Here is a 13707-nt window from a genome sequence, read left to right as displayed (position 1 = left end):
AAAGGTTGAGAATCAAAGAGAATCACAAGTGAAAAGGGCCAGTAAGAAAGTGTGTATGGATACACTATTTTCCGTATTGAATGTGAACCCAAGCAGAATCACAGAATGGAAATAGACTGAGCCAGATTTCAATAAATAAAGAGTTTTACGCAAGCATTCCTCCTCCATACAAACACTTCTCCACCTAATATAGCACATTTTTGCATCAAGATTCAATTTGAAAGTAAAATAAAATTTCTGAATAAAAAGAGAGAGGAGGTTATGCATAATGCCATCTTTACACATGAGCACTGAATCCACTGATACTGCCCTATCAATCACTACTCGACTAGTGCAACACAAACGGTAATGAGGTGTCCAAGTGTAAAATAGAGGAAAATTTGGCCAATTCAGCATACAAATAGATGGTGGACATTATACTCTGGATCACGCAGTACCATTTTACAGCTGACAATTCACATATTGGTATTGTATCATTCATCACTCTGAAGGTCCCTATTGAAATTAAACAGATACTCGTGGACAACATAACAAAATGTGGTCTCATTTCAAAGTCAATGGCTTTTGACTTTAAAATGTGTCACAACAACACAAAAGCAAAAACGATGATAATAGAATTCACAGATGAAATCTGCAATGATGCAATGATACGATTTGCTTTTAAAAGAGTACTTCGGTGTCAACAATGTTTGGGCATTCTCCAAGAGCGGGACGATAACACTGGTCTCGTATGTATCTTCTCCTCCTCTCCGGCCGATATTATCTCGTCCGAACAGACGCCCGATCTGGTGAATGGTCCCACATGCCACATGCAGAAACTTGGTGTGAGGTTTTCTTGCACAAGATATACAGACGAGAAGTTCAAAACCCCACGGGTTTCCCCCAAAGTCTCAGTTCTTATCTACAAATGCACTGACATCAAGGTTCCTCTCAGAGCTCATCGTGGGAATCCAACTGTGAAGAAAAAAGGCAAAACATTTGACAAATGTTACATCTTCTTTTCACGATCATTCTTTGTCTGTAATTGGAAGTTGGTCTGTTCATTAGTTCTACATCGTGTGCATAATGTTACACAATTCAAAGTTATTAAAAAGAGCTTTGGTCATGGTTTAAAAGTTTTTCAACTCTTACAGAGATTGTGCTGTGCTCTGAAGGTCTTGAGAAGCCGAGAGCTTGACCTTTTCCCCAATTAAAAAGAAATAGAAATTGTGATCAGATGTGACTGAATTATCTTTTTTGTTGATTATACATCCTTTTCCTTCAAAAGTGAATTGCTCTAGAGTCTGAAAAGTGTGTTCTTTCAAACAGCATAAATCTCTTGTAGACAAGATCTGTTGACAAGTTTTTTTTTTTTTTATTTTCAATGCTTGTGACATGAAAACACGGTAGTGATCTCAGCTTCCCCTTGAAATCGGTGCAAAATTTATCACTTAACATCATGTGTAAATGTGCAAATTCATCATGGACGTGCCATCTTGAAAATAATGTATTGCATTACGATCCTTCCTATGATTAATTGGTAAATATGAAAAACAAAAACAAAAATAAGATTGTTTTAATAACAAATTACATTTTCAATTATGAAGACTCTCATCTAGTGGAAACAGGGTTCGTAAACGGAGTGATGGTTGTAAAGTCCTGCCTTTAACACACTATCTTGCCGGACATGAACGTTTTTCACAAATGTCGTCAACTCAACATTTGACCTCTGTACTCACATCATCTGTTTCAGGTGCATCATCTTCAATTATGTCGTCATCATCATCGCTCACTTCTTCCTCTTCCTCCTCCTCCTCTTCATCTGCATCACTTGCTTCCTCATCTTCATATTCTGGTTCCTCTTCAACCTGCGCAGGTGACAAAAAACAAAAACAAAAACAAAATTGTCAGCAGCCACTTATCCCCATCGCTACAAAGATTCCAAGATCAAATTGAACAGCAAATGAATAAATACCCTTTCTACACCCAAGTCAGAGACTCCAACTCTCCCGTTTTCGACGGGAGATCTCCCGCCGAAAACCCATTTTTGCAAAATCTCCCGTTCTCCCGTTTGAGATTTAATTTCTGCCGCCCTGGCTCTTTGTCTCCCGTTGGAAAGGATTTCTTACATATTTCTATCGTATGTTGAATAAATAAGCCTCAGATACAGCACCAGAGAGCATCTAGAACCCTGGGAATTTCGCGCTTCGCATACATCAACTTTGAGTCTCCCGTTTGCTAGGGGTTTCAGGCGGGAGAATCTCCAGATCAGAAGGTACTTTGGGTTGGAGTCTCTGCCAAGTCAGAAATTTGGGGATATTTTGTTTGCTTTTTTTTGTACACTCTTTTCTTTTTTCCTCAAATGTACAGTGTATTATTTTGCTCATAAATAAAACAACATGAAACGATGGGTGACTGCAGCACCATCACTGTTGTCTGTGGAGTAAATCAATATATTGTATTAGCCTCAGGCAGTTAAGGGAAAGCTGCAACAAAACTTATACACATGAACGTGAATATTAGGAAAGTCTTCTGACTTCGTTTGACAGAAGTAGTCATGTGCATACCACATAACAAACATCTTGATCCAACCTACAGCTACAGCTGCCTAGGAAAACAACAACTGCAAAACTGCCAAGACATAACAACAACAACTAAAAGCAACGTACAAATGTGCAAACACTTTGGTTAAAAAAAAACACCCAAAAACAAACAAACAAATGGGGAAGACGAACTCGATAGATATGCTAAATCAAATTTCAGCAAATATATATATATATATATTTTTTTTTCATTTCAAAACCACCTACTTTCAGTTTGGATGAGGCAAAATGAAATCATACTAAATATGGTGATATAAAAACCATATTACTCAGCAACTTGCTGGCAAAACTGACTGACCTTTTCATTGGGGTCGAGGTTCATGCTCATCTTCAGCATCCGCTCGATTCTGCCGGCAAAGGCCGCAGAGTCGGGCAGGACGAAGCCGGACCGGAGGACGGCCGTCTCGTACATGACCACGGCGAGGTCCTTGGCCGTGTCGTCTTCGCTGTCAGCCTCCACCTTGGTGAGGAGAGTCTTGATGAGGGGATGCCTTGGGTTGACTTCAAGGGTCTTCTTCTGGGAGGCATAGTAGCTGTGGGGGTGTGTCAGGGAGGAAAAGGAGAATAGCATCCTCTAGTTTAATCCAGAACCATTTTATGCGCTTCATGGGACCACAGACGCAAAACTTTTACAATATGAACATGATTGCTTTTACCACCAGCAAGAATAGGGTCAATTGCAAATGCTTCAAGGTACTATTTAACAATGTATCCAGTTTGAAAAATCCGACCTGCAAGGTCCTACAAAGCTACATTGTCTTAAAACTATATTTGGAAATCTGTGTCAGACATACCTTTAACATTTTCATTGCACAGGCACCATAATATCTTGCTTTATTGAGAATTTTTTTTCTTCTGCAGCCCTAAAAGAAATACTCTAGACCCAACGATCATCTTTCTCTGATAGCATACAATCCCACACAGATTGATTAACACTTTGTGCATGTTATGATTAACCTTTTGCACCATTTTTGGCCGGACCCAATGCTTTAAAACATACATATAATGTAGCTGAGTACTGGACCTGCAGGGCCATGTCACTCATGCTCAAGGAGTACATAGTGTAAATACAATCTGTGAATGGCATGGGAGGTGGCGTGCAAGCTACCCATTAACTGTTTCTTGCACCAGAGCTATGGTTGAAAACGAAAACCCAAGTGACCATCATCAAACAAGGGTACAGGCATTTAAGAAAAGAGGAGGACTCACTTAGTGTTGGGGTTGTTTGCCTGGGCGTAGGCCTGAGCCTTCATGATGCGCTCCATGTTACCGGACCAGCCGTACTGACTTGCGACCAGGGCACAGGGAGAGTCACTCAGACGGTTGGAGATCTTAGCATCCTTGATCTAATAACAGAAGAGAGAAAGAAAACATAGAACATTCATATAAAACTTGTATCCACGACTCTATAGTTAGCATCACTACTACTTTGGATAATCTAGGATTGTCACTGTGCTGTCCTGAAACGTACCTAGGTTGGGATGCTGTGAATCAGGCTTCAAAGTTTGAATCGGTCTGCTATTGCTCATTCTCATTCCTGATTATCTTCTTGGCATTTTACTTTAATGTTTTCCTATTCTTTCACAAAGCAGGCTCTCTTACTCTGGCGTCACAATATCATAAGACGTTGCACTGTAGCAGAAAATTAGTGGTTAGTAATTAAAATCATTTTGGCGTTTTGCGGAGGGATACTGGAAACCATGAGAAGGCCTTTCTCCTCACTTAAGGCCTGATAGCAAATGCTGATTCTTATTCCTTATAACAGCAGGTACTGCATATTCAAATAATGAATTCTTGCATCAAGCTGCCAATTTGAATACAATCAGCTCACCTCTTCCTTGAGGGCGGTCTCCTTCAGCCACTTGAGGAGGGGCTCATACTTGGCCTCCATCTCCTCCATGCGCTCCTTGGCAGCCTCCGAATCCTCTCCGCCTATCGTCAGCCCCTCCTTGGCTACGTTCTGGAACTTCTTGCCTTCAAACTCGGGCAGGGACTGGATGCAGTACTCGTCGACGGGCTCCGTCAGGTACAGGACCTCATAGCCCTTCTTCAGGAGTCGCTCAACGAAGGGGGATGATTCCACCTAATGGGGGAGGGGGGTGATATACAGTTTTGTTAGATGGAGCATTTGCATGTCATTTCTAGTAATCCTTTAAATATCTGAATAAAACAGTCCAAAGCCCATGTCTATTGGGAAAACCATCGTGCATGGTGATCCGTAGTGTGCTACACTTTTATGATGAAAATGATTCATAAACAGTGGGGAGTTTGATTCCTAAGCTTTCCTTGAAGTCACATATGTGAGTTTTATCACTGCTAGTCCCTATCTGCTATATACACCGCATATTTTGCAAGGTTTTTATTTTCACAAATATTGCAAGGCGCATGCTATTCGAAGAATTAAAAAACATGGCAAAATATTACCTCTGATCCCAACATGAATATTGAATGAATGTTCATTTCTCGGTTCAGAACTGTACTCCACAATCACAAATTTAAGCTCTTGCAAAATTGTTGGGAAAGCCCAATTCGTGAAAAATAAGACTCACTAAATAAATGGTATATACAGTATTCTATTCGATACTACTCTTATTTATAACCCAACCCAATGGTGAGTCAGTCACTCTGTCCATCCATCCATTCATCCATCCATCCATCCATCTGACCACCGGTCATCCCCTCACCTCTTTCCGTCCGTTGCCGGCCATGAAGTAGATGGTCTCCTGCTTCTCTTTCATGCGCTCCACGTACTCCTGGAGACCGGTCAGCTCCGTGTCCGAGTTGGAGGAGTAGAAGCGGACCAGCTTGGCCAGGCGGGATCGGTTGCTGTGGTCCTCGATGATGCCCAGCTTGATGTTGACGCCGTACTCCTTGTAGAAGTTCTCCAGGTAGTCCTCTGCGTCCAGTTTCTTCAGCATGTCCAGGGTCTGGTGGGGTGGACATGACCATGACATGAATTAGTTCCATTCAATTTTATCCAAAAGTCACACACACACACACACACACATACACAAATTGTAACAGGCAATGTATGCATCACAGAGGAAATGATTATGAACAATTCAAAGACCAACATAACAAGTTAGGTGGGAAAAGAAAGTTGCATTCTTGTTGGTGCTGTGTTTAGATTTGACTGTATTACCAGAGCACTGCATATGTATAGCGCAATTGTATCACAAAACATCCTATCATATAAAAATTTTGCAACAAAGTCACGAACATAAGGAGATATCACTAATTTTCTCAATAAGCCATACCTGTAGACGGTTTATTCTAGAAACACTTTTAAGAAAACTATTGTTCACATTTTGTTGTATATTTAACAGTACATAACATTGATTATACTAATCGACATTTTTACACAGGTTGTTTCTATCCCTAACTTACATTTCAGAACTATTTTGAAGCACTGAAGCTTTTTTTTTTAATCTGCAAATGGTTAATAGTGGCTTGAAGAGACAGGCATGCAAGAGCAGAAACAGACAGATACTAGAATGCATTACTGTTGATGCCACATATTTCACTATTTGGGTCTTGTATGACAATTTTGCAAGTGGTTGAAGATTTGAGGAGAAAATCTTCCCACCATGGAGACAATATAAAGTGCATTTGAGTTGCTCAAGGCTGATTTTGCAAATACCAGTCAACTCGCGAAAATTGCAAGAAATAAAGATATCACAAAATAAACTACATACACAATATTTCACAAGATTTCACGACAGACACATGTTGGCTTACCTTCCTGACCAGTTTCTTCTTGATGACCTTGAGGAGTTTGTGCTGCTGAAGCGTCTCCCTGGAGACGTTGAGTGGCAGATCGTCGGAGTCGACCACGCCCTTGATGAAGCTCAGGTACTTGGGCATCATGTCCTCAAAGTCGTGCGTGATGAACACCCTGCGAACGTACAGCTGTGGAGGCACATTTTTGTTTCAGGGATGAATAGAATAAATTATGGTTGATTCAGATATCAAAGTTTGAATCATTTGCTATGAACATATTGAAATGATCAGTAATTAAGCTACTAGTAGTTATCAACATTTGATAGAGAAAATAATGAAAGTAATGTGTATATATTTGATTAATTCCAACCTGGAGGAATAGCCCATTTTGCATCATGTTTACAAGCATCTACGAGGAAACAGAAACTTTAAAAAACAAATGGAACCATCCTACAACACCCACCGAGCAACATCTTCAACCTAAATGCTATGAAATAACTTTTTATAGCAAATTCACAATGTCTGATTTGGCTAACAACTTTGACACCAACTATTCCTGCGTTGTGCTTGCTGGCATGCTCCCATTCTGTGCCAGAAAAGCACTCATGTTTCAAAACTGAAGCTTTTCAAATATCTGTTCCACCTCATCACTACTGACCTTGATGTTGTCAAACTTCTTGCCGTAGTCCTGGAACATCTGGCTGGGGGCCTTCTTGGGGATGAAGAGGATGGAACGGAAGGTGACCTCGCCCTCCGCTGTGAAGTGGGTCTTGGCCAGAGGGGCGTCGGACTCCTTGGTGAAGGACTTGTAGAACTCCTCGTACTCCTCGTCTGTGATGTCCTTGGGGCTGGGCAGGGGTCAAAGCAATACAAAGAGAAATGAGTGACCGGCTTCACTTGTAGTTTTCTTTCCGAACGTATAAGATTTGTAACAAAACAAAAACTAACAAAACACAAATTCGTTGTTCATTGCATACCGAGACTACAGTTTGATTTGATTGGCATTGAACACGAGCATTCGAATATCCACCTACAGTGTGTGGACAAAATGGAAGTCTTTATGAATTTCAGGCCAGGGACACCAAATCTCGCTCATACAGCATGAACGACTTAAATGTCTGTGGATATTCAAACTTTGTACGCTCTACCATATGAAATCCATGCTGCACACTCAAAGTGAACATTTATGCCGCAAAACCTTGCAAATTATAGGACAAAGATATGTTACTGCAATGTTGTCTGAATACAGTTGCATTTTGAGTCAAGCAACACCACATACCGCATGTAGGGACATTTTGACACTGACAAGAAATGATATAACTTAGTCAGATTAAACATCAACCAGAAATGGAATATCAAAGCAGCGGTGAATGAACAAATACAGAGTGAAAATAGGAAAACCCTGCCTGCCTAATCATCAAACTTTCAGCACCTACCTCCTGGTCCAGATTGGCTTGTTCTCATTCATCAACCTCCAGTCCCACGTTGTCTTCTCAACCTTCTTTGTCTTGGGCTTGTCCTCACCCTCTGCATCCTCTTCCTCAACCTCAACATCTGAGACAAAACATACACATAGTTTGCATAACTGCAGTACACTCATGGAAGAGTTCCTATCTTTTTAAAACTGTCATCATTTCAATAAGCTGATATGATTCATTCTTAAAATCATTTACACATTTGAGACTGATGTTCTGACTTCAAATTTACTGCCATCTCAGTATTGGGGACACAGATTCATACATTTGAAAATAACTTTCACTTTACGACTACAAAATCAAGTCTTGATGTGGAACTTCAATTACAAGATTTATGATTTACAATTTTCATTCAAGATAAATGATTTGATGTTGATCCAAATATGTTGACAATGTCATAACTTTTATTGATGATTGTTTAATAACATATGAGATATCACTTACAATACAGTTTCACTGAAACCCTTTTGTGAGCTTTTCTGTCCAACCACTTCCATGCAGGCCCTACACTGACAATGAATTTTGCAGGTGAAGTTTTTCACAGTGTGAGGGAAAGGGAATCCGCTGAAAAGAAGTCTTCTCTACACTGGTCTCTAGCTATCATCCAACTCACCCTCATCCTCTGTTTCTGTTTCCTCTGCAGCCTTTTCTGCATCCTCCTCCTCGTCTTCCTCAATGGGTTCCTCAACAGTCTCCGTCTAACAGAAGCAATCAAATATTTATCTGGTATAAAGTGGGGATTCAAAATTTGCCATTGAAGTAGGCAAGTTGGGAATTTACACGTCATCTGCCCTCCAGGCTAATTCTCAATGCAGGTCATAAAGTCAAGAGCTTTTTTTTTTCAGATTCAGTGATTTGCAGGAGAATGCCTTCATTGGAGAATGTTTAAACATAAAAAGTTTCATTGATGTCTTCCATAAAACACAACTGCTTGTTATTTTACTTCCCCAGATGGCTTTCACAACTGTTTATGTAGTCTCCTTACACCTCATTTAATGCCCAGCATGTTTTATGAAATATTCAAACAAGCACATAACACAAGCATCTTTGCTCTCTTGACAACAACAAAATGCGGCAAATCATTTCAAAAGGTCAAATCACATATCGTCAAAAGAATCACAAATTATGAGATGGGTACAATCATGGCTAATTAGGGCCACAGAGCGGTCACAGGGTTGATTATTTTTAGTTTTCTTGATCCCAAGTGGATGCCAATTCATGTATGCATATGATGTGCATTGTCTTCTTGTTTGAGGTTAATCTGATGCTTCTACCTCTTTTACAGACATCTAATGACAAATTCATGAAACACTGTTGCCATTTGTTACAGGAAGAAGAGATGTCAAATGGACAATCCATTTTGCCTTATGACAACTAAGATTCTTGCATTTACCTTACTGGCCCAGAGGTAGATAGGGAAGTTGATGAACTGACTGTACTTCTTGACAAGCTTCTCAATGGTGTCAGCTTCCAGGAAGTCATAGGCCTCTTCCTTTAGGAGCAGGCTGAAGTGAAACATTGATGAAATATAATATAGCTTTATGTAACATTAGATTAATATAACAGTTGTTATGATGAAATGCTCTGAACTGTCCATTAGTTGCACATGGTATAAGACACAAGAACACATGCATTTACAATCATGTGGACTATTTCTCTAGCAATGACTTTAGTATAGGTAAATATCCATTCATGAATTGAAAAAATTGTGAAACTCAAACCTCTCAGAGTTCCCACATATACCTCTGTCAAGTTACAGAGGGTTGCACCTTACACTTCATATGAGAATTCAAGTGGAACCATACAATAGTGATAATCACAAACTTGTACTCTGTCCCTTTCCACAGGACATACGTCCTTCTACATCTCATGTAACAGGGAATCATTACACCACAGGTGTTTTTTTTTTCTCACCTGATGGTTGTGCCACGCTTGAGGGTGTCTCCGCGGGGATCCTTGTTGACCGTGAATTCTCCAGAGTCTGACTCCCAGATGTGCTGCTCGTCGGCGTTATGCTTTGAGGTGACAATGACGCGCTCTGCCACCAAGAAAGACGAGTAGAAGCCGACTCCAAACTGTCCAATCAGGTCGGTGGCTTCTGTTGAGTCCATTTCCTGTATGACATTTAAAAAAAGAAAGGAAAGACATGATAACTTGGAAGAGGCTGAGAGTACACCACTTGTGAGATACTTCCTTGTTTTGGTATCATATTCAATACTCAGCACAAACACTAATTTTCTTTTCTTTTCCCAAAGTGCAAATCCACTCACGTTACCTCAGATCAACAGAGTAAAATCAAACGAATATATGGGACACTGTTTAAGCAACATGGACATAGAACGAGGCAATTATGGATGTCAGAGTTCCGCATGTTTTCAGTGAATGGTGAATTGTTGCGCAGGTAACTCACCGATAGCTTCTCAAAGAATTCGCTGGTTCCCGACTTGGCGATTGTTCCCAGGTTATTGATCAGGTCGCTCTTGGTCATCCCCACGCCGGTATCGGTGATATGCAGCATATGATTATCTTTGTCAGCCTACACAACACAAACAGAAAATTATAACAATACATGGTCATCATGAGGGATCAAATATTCAATCTGTGGATTTTTAATCATGAATATCATTAAATATGTACAAAGAAGAGTATGCACAATGTTTTCTTTTCCTGCTATTTCAAAGCATGCAATTAAGAATGTTCATTGGTGAATAAAATGAACAGCTCTTCTACAGAGACACATAAATTCTCTGAAGTAAGAAAAAGTGACAGTATATTATTGTACTTTGTAACTCAAGATAAAACCATATTACAAGTTTCCACAAGCTGAGCTTCATGCCTTATTCATATACTCTCAATATCCTGTACTGGGACTCGCATTAAATGCAACTGTCCACCATCTGATTCAAACTTCTTTTTTTTTTTTTCCTTTTTGTTAATTCTATTATTTTGTTTATGCAGGGTCATTAAAAGCTTCAGACATTGGTCTATCACCTCTGTATGGTGCCATAACCACATCCCCCTCACCTTTATCTTGATGGAGAGTTCTTCCGTGGCATCAAGGGCCGCCTTGTCAGTCAGGGACGTCAACCTGATCTTGTCTAGAGCGTCGGAGGCATTCGAGATCAACTCACGAAGGAAAATCTGAGGGGACACACAGGAAAAGACGATGAGACATTACAGAGTGTGCTGCCTCTGCTGGCAACCTGGTAGGCTTTCTTAAAACATCCCTATGAAAAAACTGTGCAAGAGCCATCTAAAATCACACACAATTTGCAATTACAGAAATAAACAACACAATAGAGCCATCAACAGCAAGTAATCCATTCTGACGGCAATGAACTTAAATACTGCTCTACATTTTGACTGCCAGTTCTCGCTTGTGAGGGCTAATATTCTCGAGAACCAGGAACAGAGCTTATACAGTGGCTGAAAGCCTAGTTGCATTAACCGTGTTTCTGTGTTTTTATAATGTAATGCTCAGAATGAAAGAAATTGTAAGTGGCAACCCCACTTTATACATACCTCCTTATTCCTGTAAAGTGAGTTGATGATGAGCTTCATCATTCGATTGACCTCCGCCTGGAAAATGTGTTTTTCAGCTGATTCACGCAATTCTTTCATTTGGGCAACATTCAGCCCATCAAGTTTGATCGCTTCCTCTTCCCTGGGAAATTAAGGAATGGGAAAAACATACTGAATTATAAATCAGACTAGACATCGACAGGACTGATACAAGTGTATGCCATTCTGTAGTTTGCTTTTGCAATTTTGATAAGTCCAAAGCAGACGAGTGTCAACAAAATGTAGCTCAGATTGTATCTTTCCATGAAACAAACAAACAAGTATCAGATGTTATGCAGGCACAGTCAAGCATTATCTATGTCTAACATTGTGGCTTTCATATACATCCTGTACTTGAATCTCCTGTGAAGAATCATGCAGTTCACTTGAGACATTGAAGGTTTCCTGAGAACATTGCCTAAAAAAACAAGAAAAATTACTGATAATGATCAGTTTTCAACAAGAATTATTTTCATTACTCATCATACAATAATAATAATATTGATAATCAGGTGGTTACTTTTTTGCTTCGATGCTATGACACATTTTCACATGCTGATTTAAACATGAGACACTTGTATGGTAACATCACAACACACAAGAGGAGACAATCACCTTTCCACCACTTCATCGTCTGTCCTTGATCCATCTCGACTCTTTCCAATGTCTGCATCCACCGTGGCATCCACATCCTCTTCACCATCAGCTGCTGACGCGCATGCTGCAGAGAATTAGGAGTGATAAGAAGAAATTACGCCTGGCCTACAACTCCTGGGCACCATTTCATGAAAAGGCGTCAGCCCTGACAATTTGAGAAAAATCCTTGGTTTTGATTGGCTAAGAAGCCCTGGTCACTGCATGACTGTTACGGTAATTGTCACAGAATGACAACTTGTCCATGCTGACAACTTTCATGAAACAGTATCCTGATTTTGTTACTAGACACACATTGACTTGCATGGAGTTGAGACAAGGAAGAACAAACTGCACTGTCACTCATTGCAATGCCAACAATGTTTTCCTTAACCATGCAATCAGTCAAAGAGGCATTGATATTGATTGTAGCTGTAAGAAGACATTAACCCTGGCATTGCATTCATCAACAATAATGTGGCGCCTTCTAGTCTACACTTTGTATTGTGTCATGAATCAATTCAATTTCTTTACCTTGTTTATATTGAATTCACATTAACGCATTTAAGCTATCCTTTTTTAAAAATTTCTAAAATGGAAGATGGCTGAAGATAAGCGAAACGACCTAAATTTACCAGATACACTGCAAATGATGTTGCCGGCGCGGCGTGGCGAACCACAGCAAACCCTCACTTGCGACTATGTGACACAAATTTTCTATTATACATGAAGTAACATTCCTTCTACTGCTTGACATTACATTCACTAGTAGACATAATGTGTCACAGATGAATTAATGAGAAACGCATTCTTACTTCAGGTGTTACTGACTTTACAGGCTCAGGTAAACCGGTGCTATCATTATCAAGTCAAACCCACTTCTCAGAGAACACCACACAGATAGCAAGAGATGGGACTGGCATCAGTAAGAGTAGTGAAGACTCGTATTCCATACATTCAGAACAAATAGCTAAATTATCACACTAACCTGTCATAAGCAGCACGCCAACTACAGCTAGAAACCAGAATTTCTTCATCATTTTGCACGATTTCTGACCGAGTCAAGCAGTCCGCTGGACAACTGAGGTTACGCTGGCCTCTTTCAGCTTCTTTGTGGCATGTACACTTACTACACAGCTGAGCCCTGTCATAACTTCACCATCCAAGCGCTTACGTGTGTTTTCGTGAGATCAGACATTACACACGTGTATCATGACCAATCCCTGCACACCACGCCGAGGGTTAGAGCGCACACCGGCCAATCACGTTAGCCCAACTCAGCTGACGAGCCCTATGCGTGGACCAATGTGATTGGCGCTGAGTTGATGATGAAGTGGAAGGGGGCGCGGCGCGTGGTACCACATGGAGCTGAGGGGGGGCATTTAATTTTGGTTGCAGCCCAAATGAATAGACACTGGTGTGTACTACACACTGACGATCAGTTTTTGTTGTTTTCTCATCATCATCGACTTTCCTTGAAGAGGGGATGTTCATGGATAGGGGTGTACTGAATAGATAGCCAATTTTAGGTTCTCTATTTATTCTGATTGTCAAAACATTCTTAAATGATCTTGTAAATATTTCTGGTGGACATTACTATGTGAAATAATAATTCTATGTGACAATAAATGAGAGCAAAAAATAAAACAAAAAAGCAACAACACAACCTAAAGAAATCAACTTGCATAATATGCCTGAACCTTAGAGATACATACTAAACGTATATCTCTATGGTC

General features: G+C 40.2%; 1 protein-coding gene across 1 annotated transcript; it reads right to left on the bottom strand.

The window, feature by feature from the left end:
* Positions 1-408: 408 nt before the first annotated feature.
* On the bottom strand, positions 409-13105 carry LOC139718680 (endoplasmin-like). The gene is given in 19 exon segments (XM_071630139.1): positions 409-954; positions 1719-1847; positions 2881-3115; positions 3792-3928; positions 4414-4665; positions 5267-5368; positions 5370-5437; positions 5440-5509; positions 6321-6491; positions 6961-7150; positions 7739-7856; positions 8391-8475; positions 9171-9282; positions 9692-9891; positions 10188-10313; positions 10802-10918; positions 11300-11441; positions 11954-12059; positions 12960-13105. Coding segments are annotated over 19 exon segments (2436 nt in total). The 5' UTR covers positions 13012-13105; the 3' UTR covers positions 409-930.
* Positions 13106-13707: the final 602 nt, after the last annotated feature.

Source organism: Diadema antillarum, unplaced genomic scaffold (assembly GCF_040938485.1).
Source record: "Diadema antillarum isolate AM-2024a unplaced genomic scaffold, OU_Dant_1.0 scf00000098, whole genome shotgun sequence".
In the NCBI taxonomy this organism is placed as follows: domain Eukaryota; kingdom Metazoa; phylum Echinodermata; class Echinoidea; order Diadematoida; family Diadematidae; genus Diadema; species Diadema antillarum.
The sequence above is the reverse complement of the archived record's forward strand: the minus strand, read 5'-3'. Positions and strand labels throughout refer to the sequence as shown.